This window comes from Xiphophorus hellerii, chromosome 13 (genome assembly GCF_003331165.1).
Source record: "Xiphophorus hellerii strain 12219 chromosome 13, Xiphophorus_hellerii-4.1, whole genome shotgun sequence".
NCBI lineage: Eukaryota > Metazoa > Chordata > Actinopteri > Cyprinodontiformes > Poeciliidae > Xiphophorus > Xiphophorus hellerii.
The window spans coordinates 52,646-77,804 of NC_045684.1; the positions used below are offsets into that span (position 1 = coordinate 52,646).

Here is a 25,159-nt window from a genome sequence, read left to right on the forward strand (position 1 = left end):
ATTTGAGTTGCTTTGGCAAAAACATTTTCTTTCACCAGTAGACAGTCCAACATAATTCATCTTATTTCAGGTGCTAAGATGCAGTTGGTCAGCGTGGGGCGCAGCGCTGTCTTATGGCATTCAGCACAGCTGCATGTTTGCAGATCTATGTCTGCAGATCTATGTCTGCACTGCATCCTGAGAAACCGTCCATCGGTCTCTTCAGGTTTTCTCTTTAGCCTTCAGCCGTTTATCTATTGGTGATTTTTTTTTTTTTTTTATAAGGTTTTGTTGGCTCTAGTGGCCTTTATTTGAAAGTAGTTTGACAGGAAACAGGGTAATCAGAGAGGGGGAAGACATGCGGCAAACGTCGCCAGGCCGGGAATCGAACCTACGACCACCGCTACAAGGACTAAGGCCTCAACGTGGGTCATGCTTTGCCCCTGCGCCACCACAGCACCCCCTATTGGTGATTTTAAACCCAATCCTTTGGTAAGCTAACTGTAAGCTCACCTCATCCCAATAAACATTGGTTTACATGCAGTACCATCTGGACCACTAGGAGGCGCCTGCGGACCACCAGTGGTCCTGGGACCACAGTTTGAGAAAGACTTATGTAGTGAATTTAGTTTTAAATTGGAAATTAGACATTTGTTATTATTATTTAATGTATGGAGAAATAATTGATCATGTATTTCCAATTGATGCATAAATTTTAATTGATTTTTGAGTCTCTCTGTTTGCATCTTTTGACCAAACAATTTGCTGAAAATCCCTAAACGAACCAACATGGCTGCTGGGGGAACCAACCACACATCTGGAGCCAAGGAGGATTATCCAATCAAAACGCTTTGAGGTGGATGTCAAACCCCGCCCACTAGCTGGCCCCGCCCACAGACACGCCCCGCCCCATTCCCCGGGCTGCAGCTGGTCCTTTCTCTCTGTTTCTTCATTTCAGGTTTTTCATCCTTCATGTTAGTGACACGTTAACAGAAGTTCAGAAGAGTTTATCTTCCAGTTATTACAGAGTTATTGATTATAGATAATAATCAGCTGCTGTAAAACATGCAGACAATAAAACCTGATCAGTGATGTTAGGGTGAATTAAATCAGTGATTTGATGCATGAAATGCCGCAACAGGCGACGGAGCGCATTCATTCCTGCTCAGCCAATCAGAAGCTGCCGCTGCCTTACCTGCTCTGGGCAGGACGAAGCCTGCAACAGGAAGCCAACAAGCATTTCACTGTCAGGTAACCAACATGTTCACCAGAAATGATGATGATGATGATGATGAAGGGAACTGAACGGACCTTGTTCTGCGGCGGTGACCATGGTCTGGTAGTGCTGGCTGGCCCTGTTGTAGCTGGACTCCACCTGCATCCGGTCCTCCGCCCCGAACATCTGCGAGTCCGGACTGTCCCGCAGGAAGTCCTGGTAGTGCTGCTCCAGGTTCCGGAGCGCCAGCCGGTACTCGTCCACCCGCAGAGTCTTAAACTGGAGGAAACACAGCATCCGTTAGCATCCCCAGCTAGCATCCGTTAGCATCCCCAGCTAGCATCCGTTAGCATCCCCAGCTGGACCAGTTCCACACCAGTTAGGGATGCTAACAGTCACCCAGAGTTTAGCTTTAACCTTCTAACATTTAAATGGGTTCAGCTTCCAAACAGGAAACTAGTGATGATTAAAGTCATTTAAAATAATCAAAGTGATTATTGATCAGCTCAGAGAGCATTAGCCGTGATGCTCACTGAGCCGATGCAGGAGGAACTAATGAATCATCAGAAATCATCAGGTTCATTGATCCAGAAGCTGATGGAAAGCTGCGGCTTTATTATTTATTATAGAGACAATAAATTCATTGGAATTGTAAAGCTTGGAAATGTTGGAACTGAGACAATCTAATTCTGATTTCTTCTTATTTTCTCATTTTGATTCAATTCAAACTCGTTTTCTTTAAAGGTAACATTTATCCAAACCAGAGTTAATTTAACTCCTAAATCTTCTCATCACCACGTAAACAGTTGAACTAGCGGAGGAAGCTCCGCCTCCTGCGGCGGTGCCGTTACCATGGTGACGTTCCAGGAGTTGATGATGTGGACGTCCCTCATCAGGTACTGCCAGGACAGCAGGCTCTTCAGGTCCACAAACAGGGTCTGCCACATGGCCAGCAGGCGCTGCAGGTTCCCGTCCAGCCTGGGGGAGAGGGCGGGTTAGAGCGGGTTTGGACCGGACCGGACCGGACCTGTTGGGCTCCAAAGGTTTTATCATGAGGCCAAACGAGGCATTCTTTCTGTAATCTGGCCAAATTGAAACAATAATTTTCATTTTTATCAAACATGAAGTTGCAGTTTGAGGGCCGACCCTCCCCTGACCCCCGACCCCTGACCCCCGGCCGGTCTTACCCGGCGACGCTGTTCACCGCGTCCTTATTGGTGGGCGGAACCAGGAAGCAGACGGACGGGACCGCCGCCTCGCTGCCGCGGTCGTTCAGAACCCGCCAGCTGAACGGCTGGGAGTTGCTGAGCAGAGCGCACTCGTCTCCTCTGTGGACCGTGATCTGCAGGAGGACCAGAACCGGGTCAGAACGGGGTCAGAGAACAGGTCAGAACCGGGCCAGACGGGCTGCTCACCTCCATCTGCTTGAAGTCGCAGACGGCCTGGACCGGCAGCTTCCCCTTGGTGGCGCTGGCCGGGTTCCTGGGCTTTAACTGGACCACGGTCTTGGCCCGGCGCTTCAGACCCTCCAGGTGGGTTTGAAACTCGGCCAGCTGCTCCTTCTCGTCCTGGAACAGAAACGGGTCGGGATCCAGAACCGATATGCTGCTGAACAGAACCGGTTCTGATCCAGTTAGAGAGCCGATATCCAATATTATTATTGCCTTTATGGCCGATATTTATCAATATTATAGATTTTAGGGATGCCTGAGATATCGGGTTGCTATGTGACAGAGATGGTGATGCAGCAAAGCATTATGGGAGTTTAACTGAAGCAGAAATGCAATGGTGACATAAGGAATACGATATCGGTACATATCAGTTATCGGCAGCAATATCGATATGGACATCAGCCCAGACCTTCATATTGGAGCGACTTTATCGGACAACCAGACGGTACTGATACGTCGCACAACAATGGAACACACTGACCGGCCGAACTAAAACCCAAAGTGGACCCGACGTCCGGCAGTGAAAGAGTCATGAAGAACTCCAGAATAAAAGCATCAAAACAATAAAAACATGTTTGATTCTCAGATGGAGCTGAAGCCGATGGACTCACAGCGGCATCCTGCAGCAGGTCCTCCAGCCGAGTCACCGTGACGGAGCGGTCGCAGGTGTACTTCCTCTTCATCACTTCCTGCATCTTCCTCAGCCTCTCCTCAGCCTCCTTCACGTCGGCAAAAAACTGCAGGAAGAGTTTGGAGCTGAAGGAGCAGACTGACCTCAATCTGACCTCAGGATGACCTCAGGATGACCAGCATACCTGGAAGTAGGCGGTGTTCTCCTTCAGGTGTGTCTCGATGCAGCAGCAGAGCTGCAGCAGCCAGCTCCACTGCGTCTGCAGCGCCGCAGTGAACGCCTGCGGAGGGAAACTGTGTTTCAGTCGATTTCTCTACATCGCCGCTCGCTGTGCGGCGCTGCGTCTCACCTCGATGGTCGGCCTGGCCGGGTGTCCGTCCCGCAGAAGCTTGTCTCCAGAGGCCTGGACGCCGTTCACCTTCTTCTCCCGCAGCTCCAGCTCTCGCATCAGGCCCTGCAGCAGACAAACAGCCGGGTTCTTATGGCCGCAGCGCCACGCGGCGGGCCGCCCGTAGGCGCCAAACGCTTACCGAGTAGCTTTCCTTCTTGGAAGCCATGTTGGAGTTCTTGTCGCTCCAGTCGTAGTTGATCTCTTCCTCCTCTTTCTCGTTCAGCCACATCAACTCCTTGGTGGCTGCGCTGACGAAGGCGTGCAGCTCCACCAGGTGGCGCAGGCGAGCCTTAGAGGCGCTCTGCAGAGAGGAAGAGGGTTTGTGATGGTGGAAACGCTGGGAGGCAGACAGGAAGTGCTTGTTGTGTTGCTCACCAGCAGCTTTCCGTACTGCAGCTCCAGTTTTCCCAGATATTCCCGGTACGCAGCCTTACTGGCCGGAGAAATCTGACCCTGCGGAGTCAGAAACAACGAGATGAAGACTCCTCTTCCTCTTCCTCACCATCAATCCTCAGCAGGTCTCTGTCCGCCGTACCTCGTCGGCCTTCGCCCTCTCGATCTTGGAGCGAAACTCCTCCACGGACTGGTGCAGGCCCCGGTGGCTGCCCAGCTGCGTCTCCACGTTGGGCAGGTCGGAGCCCCACTCGCCCTCCTCCACCCGCTTCTGGTTGTCCTCCACCCAGCCCAGCAGGTCCAGCACGTAGCGCAGCGTGACCTCGTCCAGCTCCGGACGCACCCTGGAGGACTGCTGCTGGACCTGGGAGTGGACCTGAACTGGGATCTGGGTCATGGGGATCTGGGTCATGGGGATCTGGGTCATGGGGATCTGGGCGGTGGTCACGCCCGACTTCAGCCGCAGGTTGTATTCACTGCGGACGTTTACGAGCCTCTCATGGAGACGATAGACTCTAAAAGAGCCCAGAAATGATCACATCAATGTCTTGAAGGAAGAATTTCAGTAAAACTCTCCATCAGCTGGCAGCAGGAGCAGCGCAGGATGAAGTGCTGCAGCCTTCAGGTCCGTCAGAAACAGCATTTACCTGCGATACATCTGTTCGGCCTGCAGGTGGCGTCCATCTTTCAGCAGCTGGACGTCGTTGAATAGCAAGCGGATCATTCCCTCTGCTTTCTCCAGGTCTGCCTCCACCTCTGCTGTGTGCTGAGTCGGTTTCCCAGAACTCATCATCCTCACATCCTGCAGCAAACAGGAAGTTCAGCAACCCGACGCGCTTCACGCCGTGGGACGGAAAACTCTCAAGATTTCTCCCTGATTCGCCTCACTGGAAAACACTGACTGCTGAGGATGACTCCACACAACCGCCTCTTAAACTCGCCTGATCCCTTAAACGGCTGGTTGGTAAAAACAATAAATTTATTCAAGGAATTTTAAAAATCTATTTTTATTTAAACGAGTCAGTTTTTCTTAAGCAAAACCATTTCAATCTGGAAATATTTAAATATGACTGGAATTTATGAAGTGATCAATTTCTAATTAGCCATTGAGTCTACGCCTTTTAAACCGAGCGTCTGATTGGTTTAAAGTGTGCTAGCTCCGCCTCCACACTTTGATACGTGTGACTGACATCAAATAAATTCTTGAAGTGCTGTAGTGCCAAAATGCAATAAATAAATAACTGATTAAATAATTCTTACAATATTTATTGTTCCTGTGCTGAAGAATACAACGAATTAATTCAAAGATTAAAATTCAACCATCAGACTCAGTGGGCGGGATTAAAATGGTTTCTTTTTTTTTTCCCTTTTTTTTTCTCCAAAGAGTTTTTGCGGCGCTAGCGGCTCGTATTTTTTCCACAGTAGGCAGACAGGAAGGAAGACATGCGGCAAAGGTCGCCGGGACCGGGAGTCGAACCCGCGACGTCCGCGTCGAGGACTAAGGCCTCCAAACGTGGGGCGAGCTAACCCCCCGCGCCACCACAGCACGCCCCATTAAAATGGTTTCTTTAGAGACCCTGACATCTGATTGGCTGCTTCAAAGACTTCAGAGAGTCTTGTTCCTGGCTCTGAGGGCAATATCTGTCCTGAAAAGTGTAAAAATAATGTAAAAATGTAAAAAATTACTTGTACAACATAATTACTTTAACTTATAAAGTTTTAAATGGATTAGCTCCCCCTTATCTTCCGGACCTTTTAAAATTTCAGTCTGTGTCCAGAATCCTACGGTCAAATAATCAGCTTTTACTGACCGTTCCTCGGACCCGACTTAAGAGGAAAGGAGTTCGGGCTTTTTCTGTAGTTGCTCCTCTTCTATGGAACAATCTTCCTTTCCAAATTAGATCTGCCCACAGCCTGGATCATTTTAAATCGCTTCTTAAAACTCATTTTTATTCCTTAGCATTTAATTGAACTAGTGTTTGATTCTCTGTTTTTATTCATTTGTGTTATTGTCGTTCTTGTACAGCACTTTGGTGCAGTTTTATGCCTGTTTTTAAAGTGCTATATAAATAAATTTGACATTGACATTGACAATTAAATTGGTGTCATTTATTTACCACAAATTCACCCAAAAAAGGTTTTGGATGAGCTAATATAGTTAATATAAATATCAGCATATATATTAACTAAATGCTGAACTATTTTATCATTGTTTTATGCAGGAGGACAAACTACTTGGATTTAGGTCTTCGCTTGCTGTTTGAAGCAGCCAATCAGACGCCAGGGTCTCTTTAAAAGCAGCCAATCAGACGCCAGGGTCTCTAGAAGCTGCTCTGATCCCGCCCACTGAGTCTGATGAGTGAAGTTGACAGTTTAAATGAATTTATGAAAAATTATTAAATCATTAAATATTTATATGCAGTTTTAAAAATGAAATCAAAACATTTATTTGTGGCACATATAATTAATTCTATATTGGATCTATTATTTCTGTATCCATCCATCCATCCATCCATCTTCTTCCGCTTATCCGAGGTCGGGTCGCGGGGGTAGCAGCTTCAGAAGGGAGGCCCAGACTTCCCTCTCCCCAGCCACTTCTTCTAGCTCCTCCGGGGGAATCCCGAGGCGTTCCCAGGCCAGCCGAGAGACATAGTCCCTCCAGCGTGTCCTGGGTCTTCCCCGGGGCCTCCTCCCGGTGGGACGTGCCCGGAACACCTCACCAGGGAGGCGTCCAGGAGGCATCCTGACCAGATGCCCGAGCCACCTCAACTGGCTCCTCTCGATGTGAAGGAGCAGCGGCTCTACTCTGAGTCCCTCCCGGATGACTGAGCTTCTCACCCTATCTCTAAGGGAGAGCCCAGCCACCCTACGGAGAAAACCCATTTCGGCCGCTTGTATCCGCGATCTCGTTCTTTCGGTCATGACCCAAAGCTCATGACCATAGATGAGGGTGGGAACGTAGATCGACCGGTAAATCGAGAGCTTCGCTTTATGGCTCAGCTCTCTCTTCACCACGACGGACCGGTACAGCGCCCGCTTGACAGCAGACGCTGCGCCAATCCGCCTGTCGATCTCCCGCTCCCTTCTTCCCCCATTCGTGAACAAGATCCCGAGATACTTAAACTCCTCCACTTGGGGCAGGACACCCCCCCTGACCCGGAGAAGGCACTCTACCCTTTTCCGGCTCAAGACCATGGCCTCGGATTTGGAGGCACTGATCCTCATCCCGGCCGCGTCACACTCGGCTGCGAACCGCTCCAGCGAGAGCTGCAGATCACGATCTGATGAAGCCAAAAGGACCACATCGTCTGCAAAAAGCAGAGATGAGATCCTAAGGCCACCAAATCGGATCCCCTCAACACCTTGGCTGCGCCTAGAAATTCTGTCCATGAAAGTGATGAACAGAATCGGTGACAAAGGGCAGCCCTGGCGGAGTCCAACTCTCACCGGAAACGAGCCCGACTTACTGCCGGCAATGCGGACCAGACTCTGACACCGGTCATACAGGGACCTGACAGCCCGTATCAAAGGGCCCGGTACCCCATACTCCCGGAGAACCCCCCACAGGGCTCCCCGAGGGACACGGTCGAACGCCTTCTCCAGGTCCACAAAACACATGTAGACTGGTTGGGCGAACTCCCATGCACCCTCCAGGACCCTGCCGAGGGTGTAGAGCTGGTCCAGCGTTCCACGACCAGGACGAAAACCACACTGCTCTTCCTGAATCCGAGGTTCGACTATCCGACGGACCCTCCTCTCCAGGACCCCTGAATAGACCTTGCCAGGGAGGCTTAAGAGTGTGACCCCTCTATAATTGGAGCACACCCTCCGGTCCCCCTTTTTGAACAGGGGGACCACCACCCCAGTCTGCCAATCCAGGGGAACTGCCCCCGATGTCCATGCGACATTGCAGAGTCGCGTCAACCAACACAACCCTACAACATCCAGAGCCTTAAGAAACTCCGGGCGGATCTCATCCACCCCCGGGGCCCTGCCACCGAGGAGCTTTTTAACCACCTCGGCGACCTCGTCCCCAGAGATTGGAGAGCCTAACCCAGAGTCCCCAGGCTCCGCTTCCTCAGTGGAAGGCATGTTGGTGGGATTGAGGAGGTCTTCGAAGTACTCTGCCCACCGGCCCACAACGTCCCGAGTAGAGGTCAGCAGCACACCATCCCCACTATAAACAGTGTTGGTGCTGCACCGCTTCCCCCCCCTGAGACGCCGGATGGTGGACCAGAATCGCCTCGAAGCCGTACGGAAGTCTTTCTCCATGGCCTCTCCAAACTCCTCCCACGCCCGGGTTTTTGCCTCAGCAACCGCCCGAGCCGCATGCCGCTTCGCCCGCCGGTACCCATCAGCTGCTTCCGGAGTCCCACAGGCCAAAAAGGCCCGATAGGACTCCTTCTTCAGCCTGACGGCATCCCTCACCGAAGGTGTCCACCAGCGGGTTCGAGGGTTGCCGCCGCGACAGGCACCGACAACCTTGCGGCCACAGCTCCGATCGGCCGCCTCGACAATGGAGGCACGGAACACGGTCCACTCAGACTCCATGTCCCCCACCTCCCCCGGGACGTGTTCGAAGTTTTGCCGGAGATGGGAGTTAAAGCTCCGTCTCACAGGGGATTCCGCCAGACGTTCCCAGCAGACCCTCACAACACGTTTGGGCCTGCCAGGTCTGACCGGCTTTCGCCCCCACCACCGGAGCCAACTCACCACCAGGTAGTGGTCAGTGGACAGCTCCGCACCTCTCTTCACCCGAGTGTCCAAGACATACGGCCGCAGATCCGATGAAACGATGACAAAGTCGATCATCGAACTGCGGCCTAGGGTGTCCTGGTGCCAAGTGCACATATGGACACCCTTATGCTTGAACATGGTGTTCGTTATGGACAATCCATGGCGAGCACAGAAGTCCAGCAACAGAACACCGCTCGAGTTCAGGTCGGGCGGGCCGTTCCTCCCAACCACGCCCCTCCAGGTCTCACTGTCATTGCCCACGTGAGCGTTGAAGTCCCCCAGCAGAACAAGGGAGTCCCCAGGAGGAGCACTCTCCAGTACCCCCTCTAAGGACTCCAAAAAGGGTGGGTAATCTGAACTGTCGTTCGGCCCGTAAGCACAAACGACAGTCAGAACCCGTCCCCCCACCCGTAGGCGGAGGGATGCTACCCTCTCGTTCACCGGGGTAAACCCCAACGTACAGGCGCCGAGATGGGGAGCAACAAGTATGCCCACTCCTGCCCGACGCCTCTCACCTTGGGCAACTCCAGAGTGGAAGTATGTCCAGCCCCTCTCAAGGAGACTGGTTCCAGAACCAGAGCCGTGCGTCGAGGTGAGACCGACTATTTCTAGCCGGAACCTCTCGACCTCACGCACTAGCTCCGGCTCCTTCCCCACCAGAGAGGTGACATTCCACGTCCCAAGAGCCAGTTTCTGCAACCGAGGATCGGACCGCCAGGGTCCCCTCCCTCTGCTGCCACCCATCCCACACTGCACCCGACCCCTTTGGCCCCTCCCACGGGTGGTGGGCCCATGGGAGGGGGGGCCCATGTTTCCTCTTCGGGCTGAGCCCGGCCGGGCTCCATGGGTAAAAGCCCGGCCACCAGACGCTCGCCATCGTGCCCCCCCTCCAGGCCTGGCTCCAGAGTGGGGCCCCGGTGACCCGCGTCCGGGCGAGGGAACACCAAGTCCAAAGTTTTCCTTCATCATTGGGGTCTTTGGGCTGCTCTTTGTCTGGTCCCTCACCTAGGACCTGTCTGCCTTGGGTGACCCTACCAGGGGCATGAAGCCCCAGACAGCATAGCTCCTAGGATCATTGGGACACTCAAACCCCTCCACCACGATAAGGTGGCAGCCCATGGAGGAGTTTCTGTATTTCTATCTTAATAAATTAGTGACACATTTAATAATTCAATAATAAAGAATTAATTTTAATATACTACGGCATTTTTATTACGACGCATCTAATATTATTAACTAGAAAATTTCGGAAGAAATTTAGCCGGGGCCTGCCAAGGCGCGCCCGTCGGGCATGGGCCCGGCGTCGTCACGCTACAAATCGGCGTCGACGCTAAAGAACGCCGCGACGTAATCAGTGGCACGCGGAGAATCGCAAGAACGTTAAGCGAGGCGGACGTGCACCGTTCAGTATTATAAAGTAAGTATATCAGCTAAAATCAGCAGAAACGCTAATGTTAGCGTCATTGCTTTCATCAGTATGTGGGAAATCACTAGGATATTTTCTGTAATTGATTTACTCCATTCAGTATACTAAACATTGCTAAAAAGTAAAATAAATAGCTAATAGCTTATTGAAGCTAAAATGCTAACGCTAATGAACCTTGCATTGAACTGTTTAGTAACAGTTCAATGCTCATAAACTGCAGGAAGGCAGTTCATTAGCATTTACCTAATGATTGTCACAAATATAAATTTTCAATAACGCACACACACACAACATATTACAGTTTAAAAATATATATTGACCTTATGTTAAAGATTTCTACAAACATTTTACAGGTAAAGTTTACAATGAACCAAAATTACAACATTTAAAGAATACCATAAATTTAAGAATCTAATGTCTCTGCAATAAAAAGAAATTGCTATCTTTTTTATTTTTAAACAACACCTCATATTGTTAAATAACTGATTTTATGTATTCAAGTTTTAAATATTACATTTGAGTTTGCATGGATGTAAAATTACTGCTCAGTTTAAAAATTACAGTATTTTTAAACTGAGCAGTTTAAAAAAATGCTCAGTATTTTTAAACTGCTCAGCTAAACTTCGCTCTTTAGCTCGTTAGCTTGTCGATGTTTCAGTTTTATTCGCTGGGAAAATTATTCTTTGCTTTGAAGATAAGCAGACAAATAATAAAAAACAAGTTTTGATATTAACTCTCAACTTCATTCACAAAACTTTTTCGTTATTTATTACGCAACGAACATGCATTTCACATAAGAACAAAACAATGAGGTGACGTTGCCTGTCCTTGAACACAACGCTGATCCCTCTTCACCCTGTCACCAACTCACACACATCCTCATTGTGTTGTGTTCTGTAAATAAACAAAACACAAGCAAAATCAATAAACTATATGCATATTCCAGTATACTGAGTTTTGGTTTTACATTCATTCTATTTAAATGTAGTTTGTTTGTGCTTACCAATGTTTTCTGGCCGGATGTCAGGCACCGTTTTCCCCTGGTCAGTTCGTCGATGTCTGGTTTTAGTTCTATTCTGTGGCAATCCGCAAAACGGCGTGTAGGTTTTCGTCAGTAATGCGCGATCTGTGCTTGGTCTTGTTTAAAGTCATTATTGAAAACATCTGTTCGCACAGATAGGTGCTTCCAAACGTGGACAAAACACGAGCTGCGTGGAGTCGAAGCTGTGGCATCAAATCAGGGGCAGTAGACGGTAAAAGTCCTCGATTGAAACATCACGGGACTTCGCTCTTTAGCTTCTTAGCTTGTCGATGTTTCAGTTTTATTCGCTGGGAAAATTAATAATCAGCTTGAGGTGACTCTGCTGCACTCTAGTGGCGAGAAGCCGTAATGTTGGTTGGTAAGAATCGGAAGGCATTATGGGATATGTAGTTTGTAGTCAATTCGTGCTCAAAACCTATTTTAAGTCAATCAATGGGGCTGTAAAACGGTGGTAGGGGGGAGAGGGCCACATAAAATGACGTAGCGGGCCACATGTGGCCCGCGGGCCTTGAGTTTGACACATGTGCAATAGAGGATCTATCTGCTGCTCATGCAAAACAGTCTATTTTAATCCCATGTGTAATAGTCATTGGGTTAAATCAGTTATATAATGCTGAAAACGCAAGTAGTTGATGTAAAAATATTCAAGGCTTTTATTTTGAAATTTTTGTTAAGCTTCATTTCAAAGGGCCAAACTAATACCATGTGTAACAGTGCTTTGGATGAAAAAGTCAAATAAAGCCAAAAAGAGCAATTACATGATGTAAAAATATTCAAGGCTTTTATTTTGAAATTTTCAGTATGCTTCATTTTAAAGTTCTGAACTAATACCATGTGTAAGAGTGCTTTGGATGAAAAAGTCAAATAAAGCCAAAAAGAGCAATTACGTCATGTAAAAATTTTCAAGGCTTTTATTTTGAAATTATTATTATGCTCCATTTTAAAGTTCCGAACTAATCCCATGTGTAACAGTGCTTTGGATGAAAAAGTCATACAAAGCCAAAAACAGCAATTACATGATGTAAAAATATTCAAGGCTTTTATTTTGAAATTATTATTATGCTCCATTTTAAAGTTCCAAACTAATACCATGTGTAACAGTTCCTGAGTTAAATCAGTTATATACAGCCCATAGCAGCAAATAGTTCTAAAGGCCAGTTCAGTCCTGATCTGTTTCAACTGAGGGTTCCACTATAGATAGAACTACAATGATGCGTATTCGTAGTCCAAACCAGCAGCCAATAGCCTCTTGAGATCCGTTGCTATGGCAAATAATGGTCTCAGCAGGGTGTGAGCTCTGAGCTCTGAGCTCTGAGCTGTCAAACACACAATTGTGTGTTTGAGCAAACACGTTTTACTGACAAAAAGCATTGGAAACAAATCCTTCCTGGTCGGGAACCGTAATACATATTCGAAAAGCGTTTTAAGCGTATGACAGTTCAATGTGTCTTCTGCGATAGTCCCGAGATTCATATCTGTACCTCACTCAGAGCATTTACAGCGATGAGAGAAAGAAATGTTGTGCCCAGATCTGAAATTCTATTCAAATACATGGGAGAGAGCCTCAGACAGCCTCAGAAAATCCTGTCGCATGACTTTGCTCTGAAGCACCGTGACAGAAAACCGTACGATCTAGATAAATTTCGAAAAGATTTTACCGGAGCAGACAGGCGTATCAATGTCAGGACCGATTTTGATACTAATCGTGCGATATTTGTGGGCGTGATGGCGATTTCAAAAATGATTTGGGTTGAAAAAGTTGTCTTGATCTCTCACTCTAATCAGCGAGAAAAGCACTCTAACTTTAGGAAAAATGAGAAACTTTGGGTCGCTTAGAGGCAAATTGTGGACAAACCGTAACTGTTATCGACGAGCCGTCTTCACTTTCGAAGAGATCACAGACGTATCTACAAAATGAAATTTGAATGGCATTTCTACGTGAATTAGTGACGACACAGAAAATCCTCAAAAATAGGGTATTTCCAGGATTTTTCCCATTGACTTATAATGGGGTTTTTTTCGTAGTTTTTTGCGAATTATGTCGCCACGTTAAGCCCAAATCCCACCAAAAGTAATAGCTCCAATGGCGTGAATTTTCTGCACGTTTTGATACCTCATTTGTAGGTGTGCACGCAGCGGTATGAGCCGCATTAACGGTTACGGAAGAAAAATAAAGAACTATAATAATAAAGAGACGCTTGTTGGGTGTAGAGTAATAGGTTCCTGCCATTGCTTTGCATGGCAGGCCCCAATAATTAACCCTCCTGTTATGTTGGTCTCTGAGGTGCAGCAATAATGTTCGTGGGTCAGTTTGACCCGTTGAGTCTTTAATCATGAAATAGTTTCAGAAACCAAATAATTCCTCCAAAACATTTTTGGATTTGACTATTAACTCCAATACTAACCATTTCAATCAATATTTGTGCAATGATGTTTTTTATTTCTAACAAATTAAGGATCAATGATGAAAACTTACTCATTTACTCATTTGGACATAAAAAATGTCATTTACATTTTTTATGTCCACTGAAAAAACCTACACAAAAAAACAATAATTATCCTTGAAATGGATCTTTTGTAAATTCTTTTATATTACATTTTGAATTTTTTTCAAGAAGTGATCTTTATAATTGAACTTGAGACACATATAGTGTTCTGGGTCAAATTGACCCGCTGATTAAAATCAAGACAAATGAGTCATGAAGAGATTATTAATGTTTCCTCCACTTCTGCTGAGTGGGTGGAGTTTGGATGAACAAGTGAAGTAAAGAGAATAGTGACAAAGTGTGTGTGTGTGTGGGGGGGGTGTATGTGTGTATGTTTGTGTGTGTGTGTGTGTGTGTGTGTGTGGTGAAATATGTCTTATAGCTGCAAGGAAACATATAAATTAAACATATAGAAAAAATACTTCCAACTATTTTACTTTTTTTTTTACTTTAAAATTGGTTAATTTGACCTGCACATTAACAGGAGGGTTAATCATACATGATTTGTTTTTTATTTTAAGTACAGATTTACAATTTTATCTGAATGACCAAATTTACAAATATACTGCTCAAAAAAATAAAGGGAACACTTTAAGTGTTAAACACCTGTTTAAGTGTTCCCTTTATTTTTTTGAGCAGTGTATGTATCTATTTCCTTAATGAACGTAGCCCTCTGCTGCCCCCTGCAGCACCAATGAGGCATTACAGCAGCACAGGTGGACGTGTTGGAGTTGCTCACCGTCTGCAGCAGCGTCTCCACCTGGTTGAGCTGCTCCTCACACACCCCCGACTCCATCTGGACCTTACTGACGATCCTCTGGAGTCGCTCCAGCCTGCAGTGAGGAGAAGAGGTCAGAGGTCAACATGCATCACAGAAAAGGAGGAGGCAGAGGAGTGGGCACTCACTGCGTCCTCCTCTGCAGCACATAGTGGTAGCCCTGATGCAGGAAAGCCATGATGTGAGTCTCAACTGAGCGCGGCCGAAGCCACAGGGCTGGAAGCGCCGCCCCGCCGCCATGTGACGAGGAAACGTTTATGTTTTCTCCATGGCGATGAGACAGAGTCATGTGCTTCCTTTAATTTGATGTTTTACTTCCTAACCAACCAAACAATGTTTGATGTGTTTGGACTCATCAGGAGATGAGTCACGGTCCGGCGCCGTGTGGTGGTGAACCGTGTTGCTCTGCAGCATGTGACTCTGCGTCCGTTGCCTGCGTTGCCTGTAGTGCGTTGCGTTGCCTGCGGTGCCCCTACCTCTCAAACTCTGTCCGGAGGAGGCGCTCTCGCTCCAGGATGCCCACATGCAGACGCCCCCACTCCTTCTCCACGTCCAGCGGATGGTAGCCAGGAGGAACCTTCACCAGGCCGGTCTGCACGGCGCCCTGCGGACGGAAACGCCATGAGTCCGGGTCCGGGTCAGGGCCGCTCCGTCGGGGGGAACAGGGGAACTCACCTCAAACGACTTGAAGATGTGTTTGGAGCGGTTCTTGTCCGCCTCTTTGGCCGGCAGCTCGGTTTCCTTGAACTTCAGGAACTGGCGCCAGAGAACCTGAGGAGGAGACGCAGACGTGAGTTGATCATCCGGCTCCTGGTTTCAGGGCGAAGCCGGGCGATGCGGCCACCTCCATCTCCTCGTAGCTGCTGGGGAACTTCCTCTCCTGGAAGACCAGGATGTGGTGGCGGATCCACTGCAGCAGCACCGTCACCACCTCGTAGAACTCCTGCCAGCGCAGCTCCAGCTCCTGCTCACAGACAAACCACTTTACCACTCCAGGAGAGACGGGAAGACCAGAACCAGGACCGGTTCTGGATCCATAAACACACGAGGTTCAGATGCTGCTCATCTACTGACAGATTTCCAAACATCTAGCTCCGGTTCATCTACCGGCGCCTCCAGAAAACGGATCAGAACTCACGTTGGCCTTGACCCCGTCCTGGACGTCCGGGACGCGGGGCGTGGCGTCGTACAGCGAGGAGACGTACGTGATGATGGACTTCTCATCTGGGTGGGGAACGTCCACATCTGGACAGGAACACGGAGCGGTGAGACCCTGCCGGACCCGAGCCCTGCTGGGAGGTTCTGGTTCTGCTCACCTTCTGGGTCCAACAGCCTGGTGACTCCCAGCTCTCGCTCGGCCACGCTGAAGGCCTGCTCCAGGTTCTCCTGGTTGGTCTGCCGGTACACCTGGTTCATGTCGATGAGGCCAGGCCTGCACACAGCCAGAGAGGCGCCGCACCGGGTCAGAACAGAACCTTTAACCACCTGACGCCAGGCAGCCCCACAGAGGGTCAGTCTGACCGGGAAACCAGAAACCAGGAAGTCCTCCAGCAGTGGGACACAGGCAGCCCTCCGACCGGATGGAGGAACCGGTTAAACCCAGAAGGTTCTGCAGGTCAGAACCAGACGAGCCGAGCTGCAGCTGGCTGGGATTTAGTTTTGGAAGCAACAAGAAAGGAAGTTAGAAAACAATCAGATTGTCCAATGAAATCCAGAGAAACAAGACGCTACAAAAAGATTAATTATCACTTTAATCCAAACTTAATGAACCAAAGAGAAAAATTAATGTTTGAATTGAAGCTCAGAGCCATTAAACCCGAAACAAAACCAGTTGGTTTCTATTGATCACCAGCAGGATAACCAGTGAATTTAATCAGATGTGCAGCTTAACGCCGTCTAACCTGGACTTTAGTAGCACAGTTAGCATCAGCGCTGCTGTGGCTTGTTGCTATGGTAACGCTGCAGCGACTCCGAGGGAAGTTCAGAAATATTCAGAGCTGCAGAGGAAGGAGCTTCTTACCACTGAACCCAGTATCGCTGCTGCTTCCCCAATATAAGGAACTTTTCCTGCTTCGCTGCAGAAGAACGTCCAGAACCTCTACCAGACCCGGCCCATGGTCAGAACATGGTAATCTGACCATGTTCAGGTCAGATTACAGCCTCCGAACCCGCAGTGACCAACACCGGACCCTGAAATATGCACGACGTCCGAGAGCAGATCTCTAGCCTCAGAACCAGACCCGGTCCAGACCGGTTCTGGACCGGGTCTCACCTGCTGTGGCCTCACCTGTGCCTGTGGATGACGGCGTTGAGCAGCCGGCCGTCCCTCCAGCTGGTGGTGAAGTTGTCGCAGCGCAGCCCCTGGTAGCCCTCCACCATCCGCTGGGCCCACAGCAGCAGACGCTCCTTGGCCGTCATGTCGGCCGACTGGCCGTTCACCTGGATGTCCGAGATCTGGGGAGACCAGCAGCACACGGTCAGAACCGGAACCAGACCCAAGTCTGGAACAGAACTACCACACTACGTTTCTGCTGAACAAGGTCACGACTTCCAGCTAATCGGTTTTGAGAATCGGCCATTTTGTTTCCTGGCGGTGATTTTGTAGTCCAAGTTCAGTTGTGCTGAAGTTGCAGGTTAGCGAGTCTAACCGTTCAGTAATGCGTGTATTAACGCTCAGGAGTCTCACATCGCCGCCGGCATCAGAGCCTCTTCTGGTTAATGTCAGTTTTCTCGGGAATGTTCCCACATCAGAGCGGAAAGTCCGTTTTTGGACTGAAGGACGAGTGTTTCAGGAACCTCCGCCAGGATATCAGGAGGGATTTTCTGAAAGACTTGGTCTGATTGAGGGTCAGTTCCTTCTCTATGGAAACGAGAGAAGGAACTGACCCTTCTCTAAAGTGACAGCAAAGCTGATTTCAGACACGAATGCTGTGTTGGTAATGACGTCCTGGCCATTGGCCAGCATTGAGCCTCCTGTTAGCGCTGTGTGCTAGCTGCTAGCTGCCTCCTGGAGGATACAACTGTTCTGCATGCTTTGGATATAATTATTAGTTTTTGCTGATTTTGTCTTGGGGAACAAAAATGATCCAAATGCATTCGGCGACGTCCTTCGTTTAATGCATTCATATTGTGGTAGCATTAATATGTGAATAGTTATCTGACATGCATGGGCTGTAGTTAAACTACGCTCCATATTGTAGCTAGTTGGTGTGGATGCAGAGGGAGTAAATCCAGTCACACCATCACTGCCATGCCTTCATGTGAATGCGCGGTTCTGCAGGTTCTGCTGCTCTGGGTCAGACTCTGGCTCCAATATGTAGAAAGTTTCTCTGCTGGTAGATAATCGCTGCTACCGAACTACAGAAATGGCCGAAGGGGGTGGAGTGGAACCTGGAGGGTGGAAATGTCTCCTTCACATTTAAAAAACCCAGTTTCTGTAAAACGCCTCAGAACAGGAGAAACGAGGAATTCAGACCGAAGCATCGCAGTTCTACTGTCTACAGAGCAGAAGGGAAGGATTTCAAGCTCACTTTAAATCTGCAGTTTGAAATCGTTTGATGCTCCGGACGGTTCTGCCTCCATCTTCATCTGGTTTTCAGTTATTTATGATCCAATCCGACCTTTCCAGAACTCATGATGCCCATAAATCTGGCCTGGCTGCGTTGTGATGAATCGGAACCAAACAGAACCTGGAAGTGTGAGAAAGCGGGCTTTGTTTTCCGAGCTGCAGCGTTTAATGCGCCCGCAGGCAGCCGCTAATGGCTGCTGGACCGAGAGATGGGAAAGTTTTATTGGTGCTGGGAGGAAAAACTCTGAGTCACACGAGAATCCCAACGGAACATTTCAGAGAACAAAAACAACTTTCTGAGGTTTTTCCAGGACTCTGAGCTTCTGGAACCAGTTTAATCCCAGTGCTTTGGAGAGTTTAATCTGGATTATTCCTGCAATGAGACATAACATCTAAAACTCTCAGTTCAGGTCTAATTATCAGTTTCCAGCTGCAGCTTCAAAACATTTTCATCCTTCGGTTCATTTAACAAACTGCTGAAACCTGCAGAGACTTCCTGTTTGTAGAGATCCGGGAAAGTGGAGGCGACTGGGATTATTCCCCGCAGGCGGATAATCTCCTCCTGCTGCCGCTCTCGACCGGTTTCGTGGCTGAGTCAGAGCACAACTCATCACTTTATATATAAAACAGGAAGGGCGGAGACGATGGGAAAGGAGAAAACCCCGAGCCTGGCCGGGTCCAGAATGAACCCAAACCCGACCCGGACCTGGGAGCGAAGCCGGAGCTAAAGGGACTCTGCCACGTTGGACCGGTTTTCCAACAGAACCTCTAAGATGTTCTGATCCGTTGGAGGTTTCAGATTTATTGCTCTGCATGTCCGGGTGAAACCTACTGGAAGGATCTTTCCAGGCAGCCCGACTGGAGCTGCGGGTCGACACCAGAACCGGCACTTCCTCCAGGCAGGAAGTCGACTTAGAAACTTAGAAACTGAAGTTCAGACGCAGCACAGGGAAACGGCGTTTTTTCACTTTCAGCAGGCAGAAAATGGGATGAAATGGAAATGTAGAAAACACTTTGGGAGTGGTGGGACTTCAGACATTCTGGCCTGGTGAGGAGAGCTGGATGAAAACCAGGAAACCAAAACGAGTCGTCTTTGGTTTCCTGGTTAATATGTGCCCTAAACTCCACGAGGAGGTTTCTGCACCTCCACCATCACCTCCACCTCTCTGTGAAGCAGAAAAACACCTTCAGTATTTTCATCAGTATTTTGTGCCAAAAATTTCTCCAGCTGAACAAAAACAAAACTGAAGTTATTATTTTTGGACCTAAAGAGGAACGATCTAGATTTATAGATCTAGAGTCATAGATCTAGAGTTATAGATCTAAAGTCAAAGCACAGCTTCAGTTATTACAACTGAAAACCAGCGATCAGCCCGAAACCTGGGAGTAGTGATGGACTCTGACCTGAACCTCCAGAGCCACATAAAGACAGTTACAAAGTCGGCCTTCTATCACCTGAAGAACATTTCCAGGATTAAAGGACTAATGTCTCAGCCAGATCTAGAGAAACTCATCCATGCCTTCATCTTCAGTCGTGTTGATTATTGCAACAGCGTCTTCACAGGTCTGTCCAACAAATCAATCAAACAGCTGCAGCTGATCCAGAATGCTGCTGCTGGCGTTCTGACTAAAACCAGGAAGATAGAGCACATAACACCAGTTTTAAAGTCCCTCCACTGGCTCCCTGTAGCTCAAAGAATAGACTTTAAAATACTGTTGTTAGTTTATAAATCACTGAACGGCTTAGCACCACAATACATTAAAGATCTGCTGTTGTTGTATCAACCTTCCAGACCTCTCAGGTTCTGGTTCTGGTTCTGCTCTGCATCACCAGAACCAGAACCAAACGAGGAGAAGCAGCTTTCAGCATCTATGCACCACAAATTTGGAACAAACTTCCAGAAAACTGTAAAACAGCTGAAACACTGACTTCTTTTAAATCTCAACTGAAAACCCACCTGTTTAGGATTGTATTTGAAATGTAATCAATTACAAATTTATTGATGGAACTTGACTTAATGCTGTGTTTTGATTATTGATTCTATGTTGAAATTGCACAAAAATCTGTGAGGGACGACGGAGTCCCTGCTCCAGATTCAGTGAAAGAGGTGAACGGATCCTGGTGCCAGAAGCCATTAAAATGCTGTTTACATCGTTTTAAACTGTGTGATTGTGAGTGGGAATAAAAATAGCAGCAGGTATTTTGTTCCATATAACACAGTAGGAGTGTAACAGGTAAACCTTTATGGATGAAACTCGACTAAAAACCCACCTGTTTAGGATTGTATATGAAATGTAATCAATTACAAATTTATTGATGGAACCTGACTTAATGTGGTGTTTTGATTATTGATTCTATGTTGCATTGTGTTTCTGTGTTTGATATGATGTAAAGCACTTTGAAATGCCTTGCTGCTGAAATGTGCTATATAATAAAATTTGATTGATTGATTTGATTGATCAACACAGGACAAAAACCAACTACCCGCCATCTGGTTTACCAGGACTAAAGGTGAGCGAAGGACGGCTGAAAGGATTTATCACCAGGAAATCGCAACAAACTTAAAAACACAGAAGCTTAAGCAAAAATGGAGCATTTTATCACAAGAAAGCCGAAGAAATCTGGAGTTTAAACGTTGTAATTCTCCTGGATTACCTGGAAGTGAAGGATGATGGTCCATATGAGGCCCAGGGTCAGCTTGGGGTTTCCATCTGCGATGTCATCGTTTCTGATGTTAACCAGTTTGACCTGAAAAAGGGGTAGGGGTTAGAGTTAGGGTGACGAGGGCGCCGTCCGTCCAGAATGACCCTCACCTGTCTGTGCTTGAGGAAGTCCAGAGCGATCTGGACGTTCTGCAGCTTGTGGAAGCGCATTCGGCCCTTCTCCCGCGGCTGCAAGAGACCACAGAGGACACAGACTAAACTCTATGGTCCAGTGGCTAGCTACACTAACAACTATGCTAGTCATGGTGCTGGAGGTCAGAGGTGAAACTCTGCATGTTTGTGGTCAGATCTGACACAGAGATGCGTCACATATGGAGCCAAGATGTCTGCGGGTGACAGCATGAAGATGGATGAGAAACATTCCAAGTGATTCTCCAGGTTTCTAAGGGAAACCAACCTGGTATTAGCAAGTATTAGCTAACCTGGTTTCCCTTAGAAACCAACCTGGTATTAGCAAGTATTAGCTAACCTGGTTTCCCTTAGAAACCAGCAGCTCTCCACTGCGTCTATCCGGAGGAAAAACCATTCCCTGTTTCAGCAGCTGCAACAGATTCCAGAAGGATCTAAAGTTGGACTGAAGCGTCTCACAGCTGCACTACTGAATAATAATAATAATGACAGTAATCTCACATTAAAATCATTATGGTCATAAGCCTATGATAAAGGGTTGAGATGTCTGTGGTTGAACTGGTTTCTCTAGATCTTGTAAATGATGGAGCATTTTTGAATTTGGTGAAATAAAGAAGATGATCATCAGCGTACGGCTGAACTTCACTGGCTCGTTCAGGCACAATCTGACTCTAAACTCTTAGATTATTTGGTTTATTAAAAATCTCAGAATGGTGCTAGCATCTTTTTTTAATTTAACATAAGTCAAAGTGAAAAAGGAAGAAACGATTTACAACAACAAAATCATCTGTTAAATCAGAACGTTTTAACTGAGCTCAGAAAGCACAAAATAACAACAATAATTATTTCTTTTGGTTATATTCTAAAACCAAAAGAAAAACATGAAAATCTTCATATTGCCTCATTCATCTCATTGTTTCTGAATATCTTCATTTAAAATACACTGCTGCTCATTTTTCTGTTTCGGGATTAAAATCAGCAGCAGTAAATTAGAATCAATATTTCTCCTTGGATCTTTTAGTTCTGCTCTAGTTTTATTTCTGATTTGATCTTCCAGTACCATCTGAGTTGACCTTTGACCCTCTAACATGCCTCCTGATGCTGCCATCGCCAGTGATCAGAGGACGGTGAGGATGGGGGTTTGGGGTGACGGCCAACATGCAACGACCGGCAGAACGCCACCTGGTGGTGGCGCATGCCACGCCCGCCTCCCACCTGCAGTCCAGGCGCCACTCACCAACCGCACGCTCCTCACAACGTCGCGCTCCCTCGGCTACAGCCGGAGCGTCGCGAGACGGGAAGGCAGAGGGCAGAGGTCAGGGTAAGCAGACAGCAGTTAGAAGAAAGAAAAGAAAAAGGCTCAAACAAAGACAGAGAAGTGCAGAACGGTTACAAGATGGAAGCCAGAAATGAAATTAGTGTTTCAACGTGAGCTCAGCCTCAGCAGGACCTGAACAGATCTACAAGTCATGCAGATGTGGAGACAGGGCCGCTGCTGACCGGGGGCCTCCAGGGGGACAGAGACACCGGGGGGACAGAGACACCGGGGGACACTCACCAACGTCTCTCCAGACAGGACCTCCAGCAGGGAGATCAGGTTGTGTCCATCCCTCAGGTCTTCATAAAGGTCGGTGACGTGGCGCTGGGCCTGCAACAAAACACCTGACGGGTCAATCACCTGTTGTTACAATGTTATTAGCTAACCTGGTTATTAGCCTGTTATTAGCTAACCTGGTTATTAGCCTGTTATTAGCTAACCTAGTTATTAGCCTGTTATTAGCTAACCTGGTTATTAACCTGTTATTAGCTAACCTGGTTATTAGCTAACCTGGTTATTAACATGTTATTAGCTAACCTGGTTATTAACCTGTTATTAGCTAACCTGGTTATTAGCCTGTTATTAGCTAACCTGGTTATTAACCTGTTATTAGCTAACCTGGTTATTAGCCTGTTATTAGCTAACCTGGTTATTAGCCTGTTATTAGCTAACCTGGTTATTAGCTAACCTGGTTATTAGCTAACCTGGTTATTAGCCTGTTATTAGCTAACCTGGTTATTAACATGTTATTAACCTGTTATTAACCTTGTCTCATCACAGCTCCAAACATGATCCAACAGGACACAGACAGCTATTAGCTCAAATATATTCATACAGCCTCGACCGCTGATCAATAAAAATAGAAATTAGATTCCAACTAGGCAATGGTTATTTGTCTAGTTGAATTTGTTAATCACTCAAAGACATGAAGGAACTAATGTCACAAAAAGCAAATCAAACTAAATATAATTCAAATTGATTTTAGAGTTTTAATAGACGGACAAATTAAAAACGGACTCCGATTAAATCACAGCTCTACGTCCGACTCCAGGAATGAAGAAACTAAGCAGATTTTCATGCTTTCATTTACGGTTCAGCTTCTCATCTTCAGCGGATAAATGGAACAAAACTGCAGAAAATTGTCGTGAAGATGTTAGACAGCAGGAAAAGAGGGAGGTTAGGCGGGTCAGGGAGAGGCAGACATGCAGGCAGGAGCGACCGGGTCCTACCTCGGCCTTCCAGTGCTGATGGGAAGGAGGGATGGAGGAGGACAGGAGGAATGAGAGAGGATGGAGAGAAGAAACAGTTTGCTGTGAGAAGATGGAGAACCTCATGGAAATGTTAAAGAAACAGCACAGACAGTGTTTCTGTTCCAGATCTGCTTTAAAACTTCAGGAAGAGCCTGAGATGAGAACCGGCTTCCGTGTTTCGTCCTGCGACTGCTGCAGGCGAAACCCCCGAAAAACCTCACCAAACTTTGCTGCACATAAAAAACTGAAAATATTTAAATTCTGCTGATTTTTTCCAAAGGGTAGAAGAAGAAATGTTGGAGCTTAGCACTGACAAAACTTTTCCATGAATCCGTCAACTGGACATATTCCAAAAGGTTTTCCTTTCTGAGCCTCTAAGACTCGTTGAAACGCCAAGGTCTGCTGCGCGGGCTCACACACATACACACACACACACACACGTACACCCCCCCACACACACACACACAGATGAAACTGTCTGGTGTGTTTAACAGTCCTCTATTGTTCAGGTCCGTTTGGGCCCGACTGCAGATTAGCCTAGCTGTAACGTTAGCGCTTCCTTTTTATGTTTAGCGTTTGTCCAAAGAAACGAGACAGAGCAGTGGAACGGAGCGGTTCTGGTCCAGGTGGGAGCGGGCCGCATGCAGAGACAGCCGGCTGGTCTGGACCTAGCAGATGGAGTCTGGTTCTACTGGCTGTTCAGGAACCAGACTGACTCTGGAGCAGTCTCTGGTTCGCTTGGCGTTCACATTCAAACCTAACCGGAGTTCACTTCGAACGGACCCAGACTGAGGTTTGGAGGACCAGAGGTCAGAGGTCGACTAGCGTTCACACCTCACCAACCGAACCGGACTTTGACTAGACACACGGTCCGGAGTCGGGTTAAGGAACCAGTGGGGACGGGTCCTGGATGTGAGATGACCGGTCCGATTTCCAGAGGTTTGGCTCCAGATCAACTTCTGGTTCAGAACCAGAGAATTTCCTTTATTTTAACAAGCCATCCATGGATTTCAGGATCTTTAATGTCTAAGTTCTGCTGCCAGCTGCTTAAAACCAAGTCGGCATTTGGCATCTTCAGCTGGTTGGTTCTGGTTGGTTCTGTTTTGGTCTGGCTCAGTGGGTTTGGACTTTACCTCAGATGAGATCAACGGTTTAAGATTTTAAATGATAACATAACTGGTGACTTTATAAATAAAAGCAGAGATACTGACTTTGGACCATCAAACCCGAGTTAACCAGAACCAGAACCGAGCGGCAGCAGATGAGATGGGGGGCATCAAATAATGCTTCTGCATGTTGATGTTCCCACTAAAGCCTTTTTTTCTGCACCTATTTTCCCTTTACGACAATCTTCCAGTGTGTGGTGTGTTGGTGGTGTGTGTTGGTGGTGTGTGTTGGTGGTGTGTGTTGGTGGTGTGTGTTGGTGGTGTGTGTTGGTGGTGGTGTGTTGAATATTCTACATGGTCTCGGCCCGATTGTCGCAGGTTTTCCCTGACTGAACGCAGCCTGTTCTGATCAGGTAGCCAATCAGAAAGCGCGGTGACGTCAGAACGGCGGGGAATCCTAAACAGTTGTCATGGCAACTGAGAGTCCGGTGGTCATCGGAGGTGATATGTGGAAATGTTTATTACTATATGTAA

The 25,159-nt window shown here is 47.5% G+C and overlaps 1 protein-coding gene across 8 annotated transcripts in view; it reads right to left on the reverse strand.

The window, feature by feature from the left end:
* The window catches only part of pleca (plectin a), a 69,306-nt gene that overhangs the window by 17,179 nt on the left and 26,968 nt on the right, over positions 1-25,159 (reverse strand). For 4 of the 8 annotated variants that reach the window (XM_032580064.1, XM_032580066.1, XM_032580063.1 and 1 more), the window contains exons 3-26: positions 23,499-23,513; positions 22,510-22,599; positions 22,189-22,224; positions 20,913-20,990; positions 20,755-20,847; positions 16,818-16,984; positions 15,847-15,962; positions 15,669-15,775; positions 15,375-15,494; positions 15,206-15,301; positions 15,007-15,134; positions 14,492-14,585; positions 4,709-4,863; positions 4,204-4,576; positions 4,044-4,121; positions 3,808-3,969; positions 3,627-3,731; positions 3,462-3,557; positions 3,258-3,383; positions 2,611-2,763; positions 2,383-2,537; positions 2,047-2,173; positions 1,291-1,474; positions 1,175-1,195 (exon numbers count right to left, since the gene is read on the reverse strand). In XM_032580064.1, coding sequence (XP_032435955.1) covers positions 1,175-1,195; positions 1,291-1,474; positions 2,047-2,173; positions 2,383-2,537; positions 2,611-2,763; positions 3,258-3,383; positions 3,462-3,557; positions 3,627-3,731; positions 3,808-3,969; positions 4,044-4,121; positions 4,204-4,576; positions 4,709-4,863; positions 14,492-14,585; positions 15,007-15,134; positions 15,206-15,301; positions 15,375-15,494; positions 15,669-15,775; positions 15,847-15,962; positions 16,818-16,984; positions 20,755-20,847; positions 20,913-20,990; positions 22,189-22,224; positions 22,510-22,599; positions 23,499-23,513 — 2,875 coding nt within the window. The remainder of the gene's footprint in view (positions 1-1,174; positions 1,196-1,290; positions 1,475-2,046; positions 2,174-2,382; positions 2,538-2,610; positions 2,764-3,257; positions 3,384-3,461; positions 3,558-3,626; positions 3,732-3,807; positions 3,970-4,043; positions 4,122-4,203; positions 4,577-4,708; positions 4,864-14,491; positions 14,586-15,006; positions 15,135-15,205; positions 15,302-15,374; positions 15,495-15,668; positions 15,776-15,846; positions 15,963-16,817; positions 16,985-20,754; positions 20,848-20,912; positions 20,991-22,188; positions 22,225-22,509; positions 22,600-23,498; positions 23,514-25,159) is intronic. The other 4 variants (XM_032580065.1, XM_032580067.1, XM_032580060.1 and 1 more) reach the window with 3 other exon arrangements.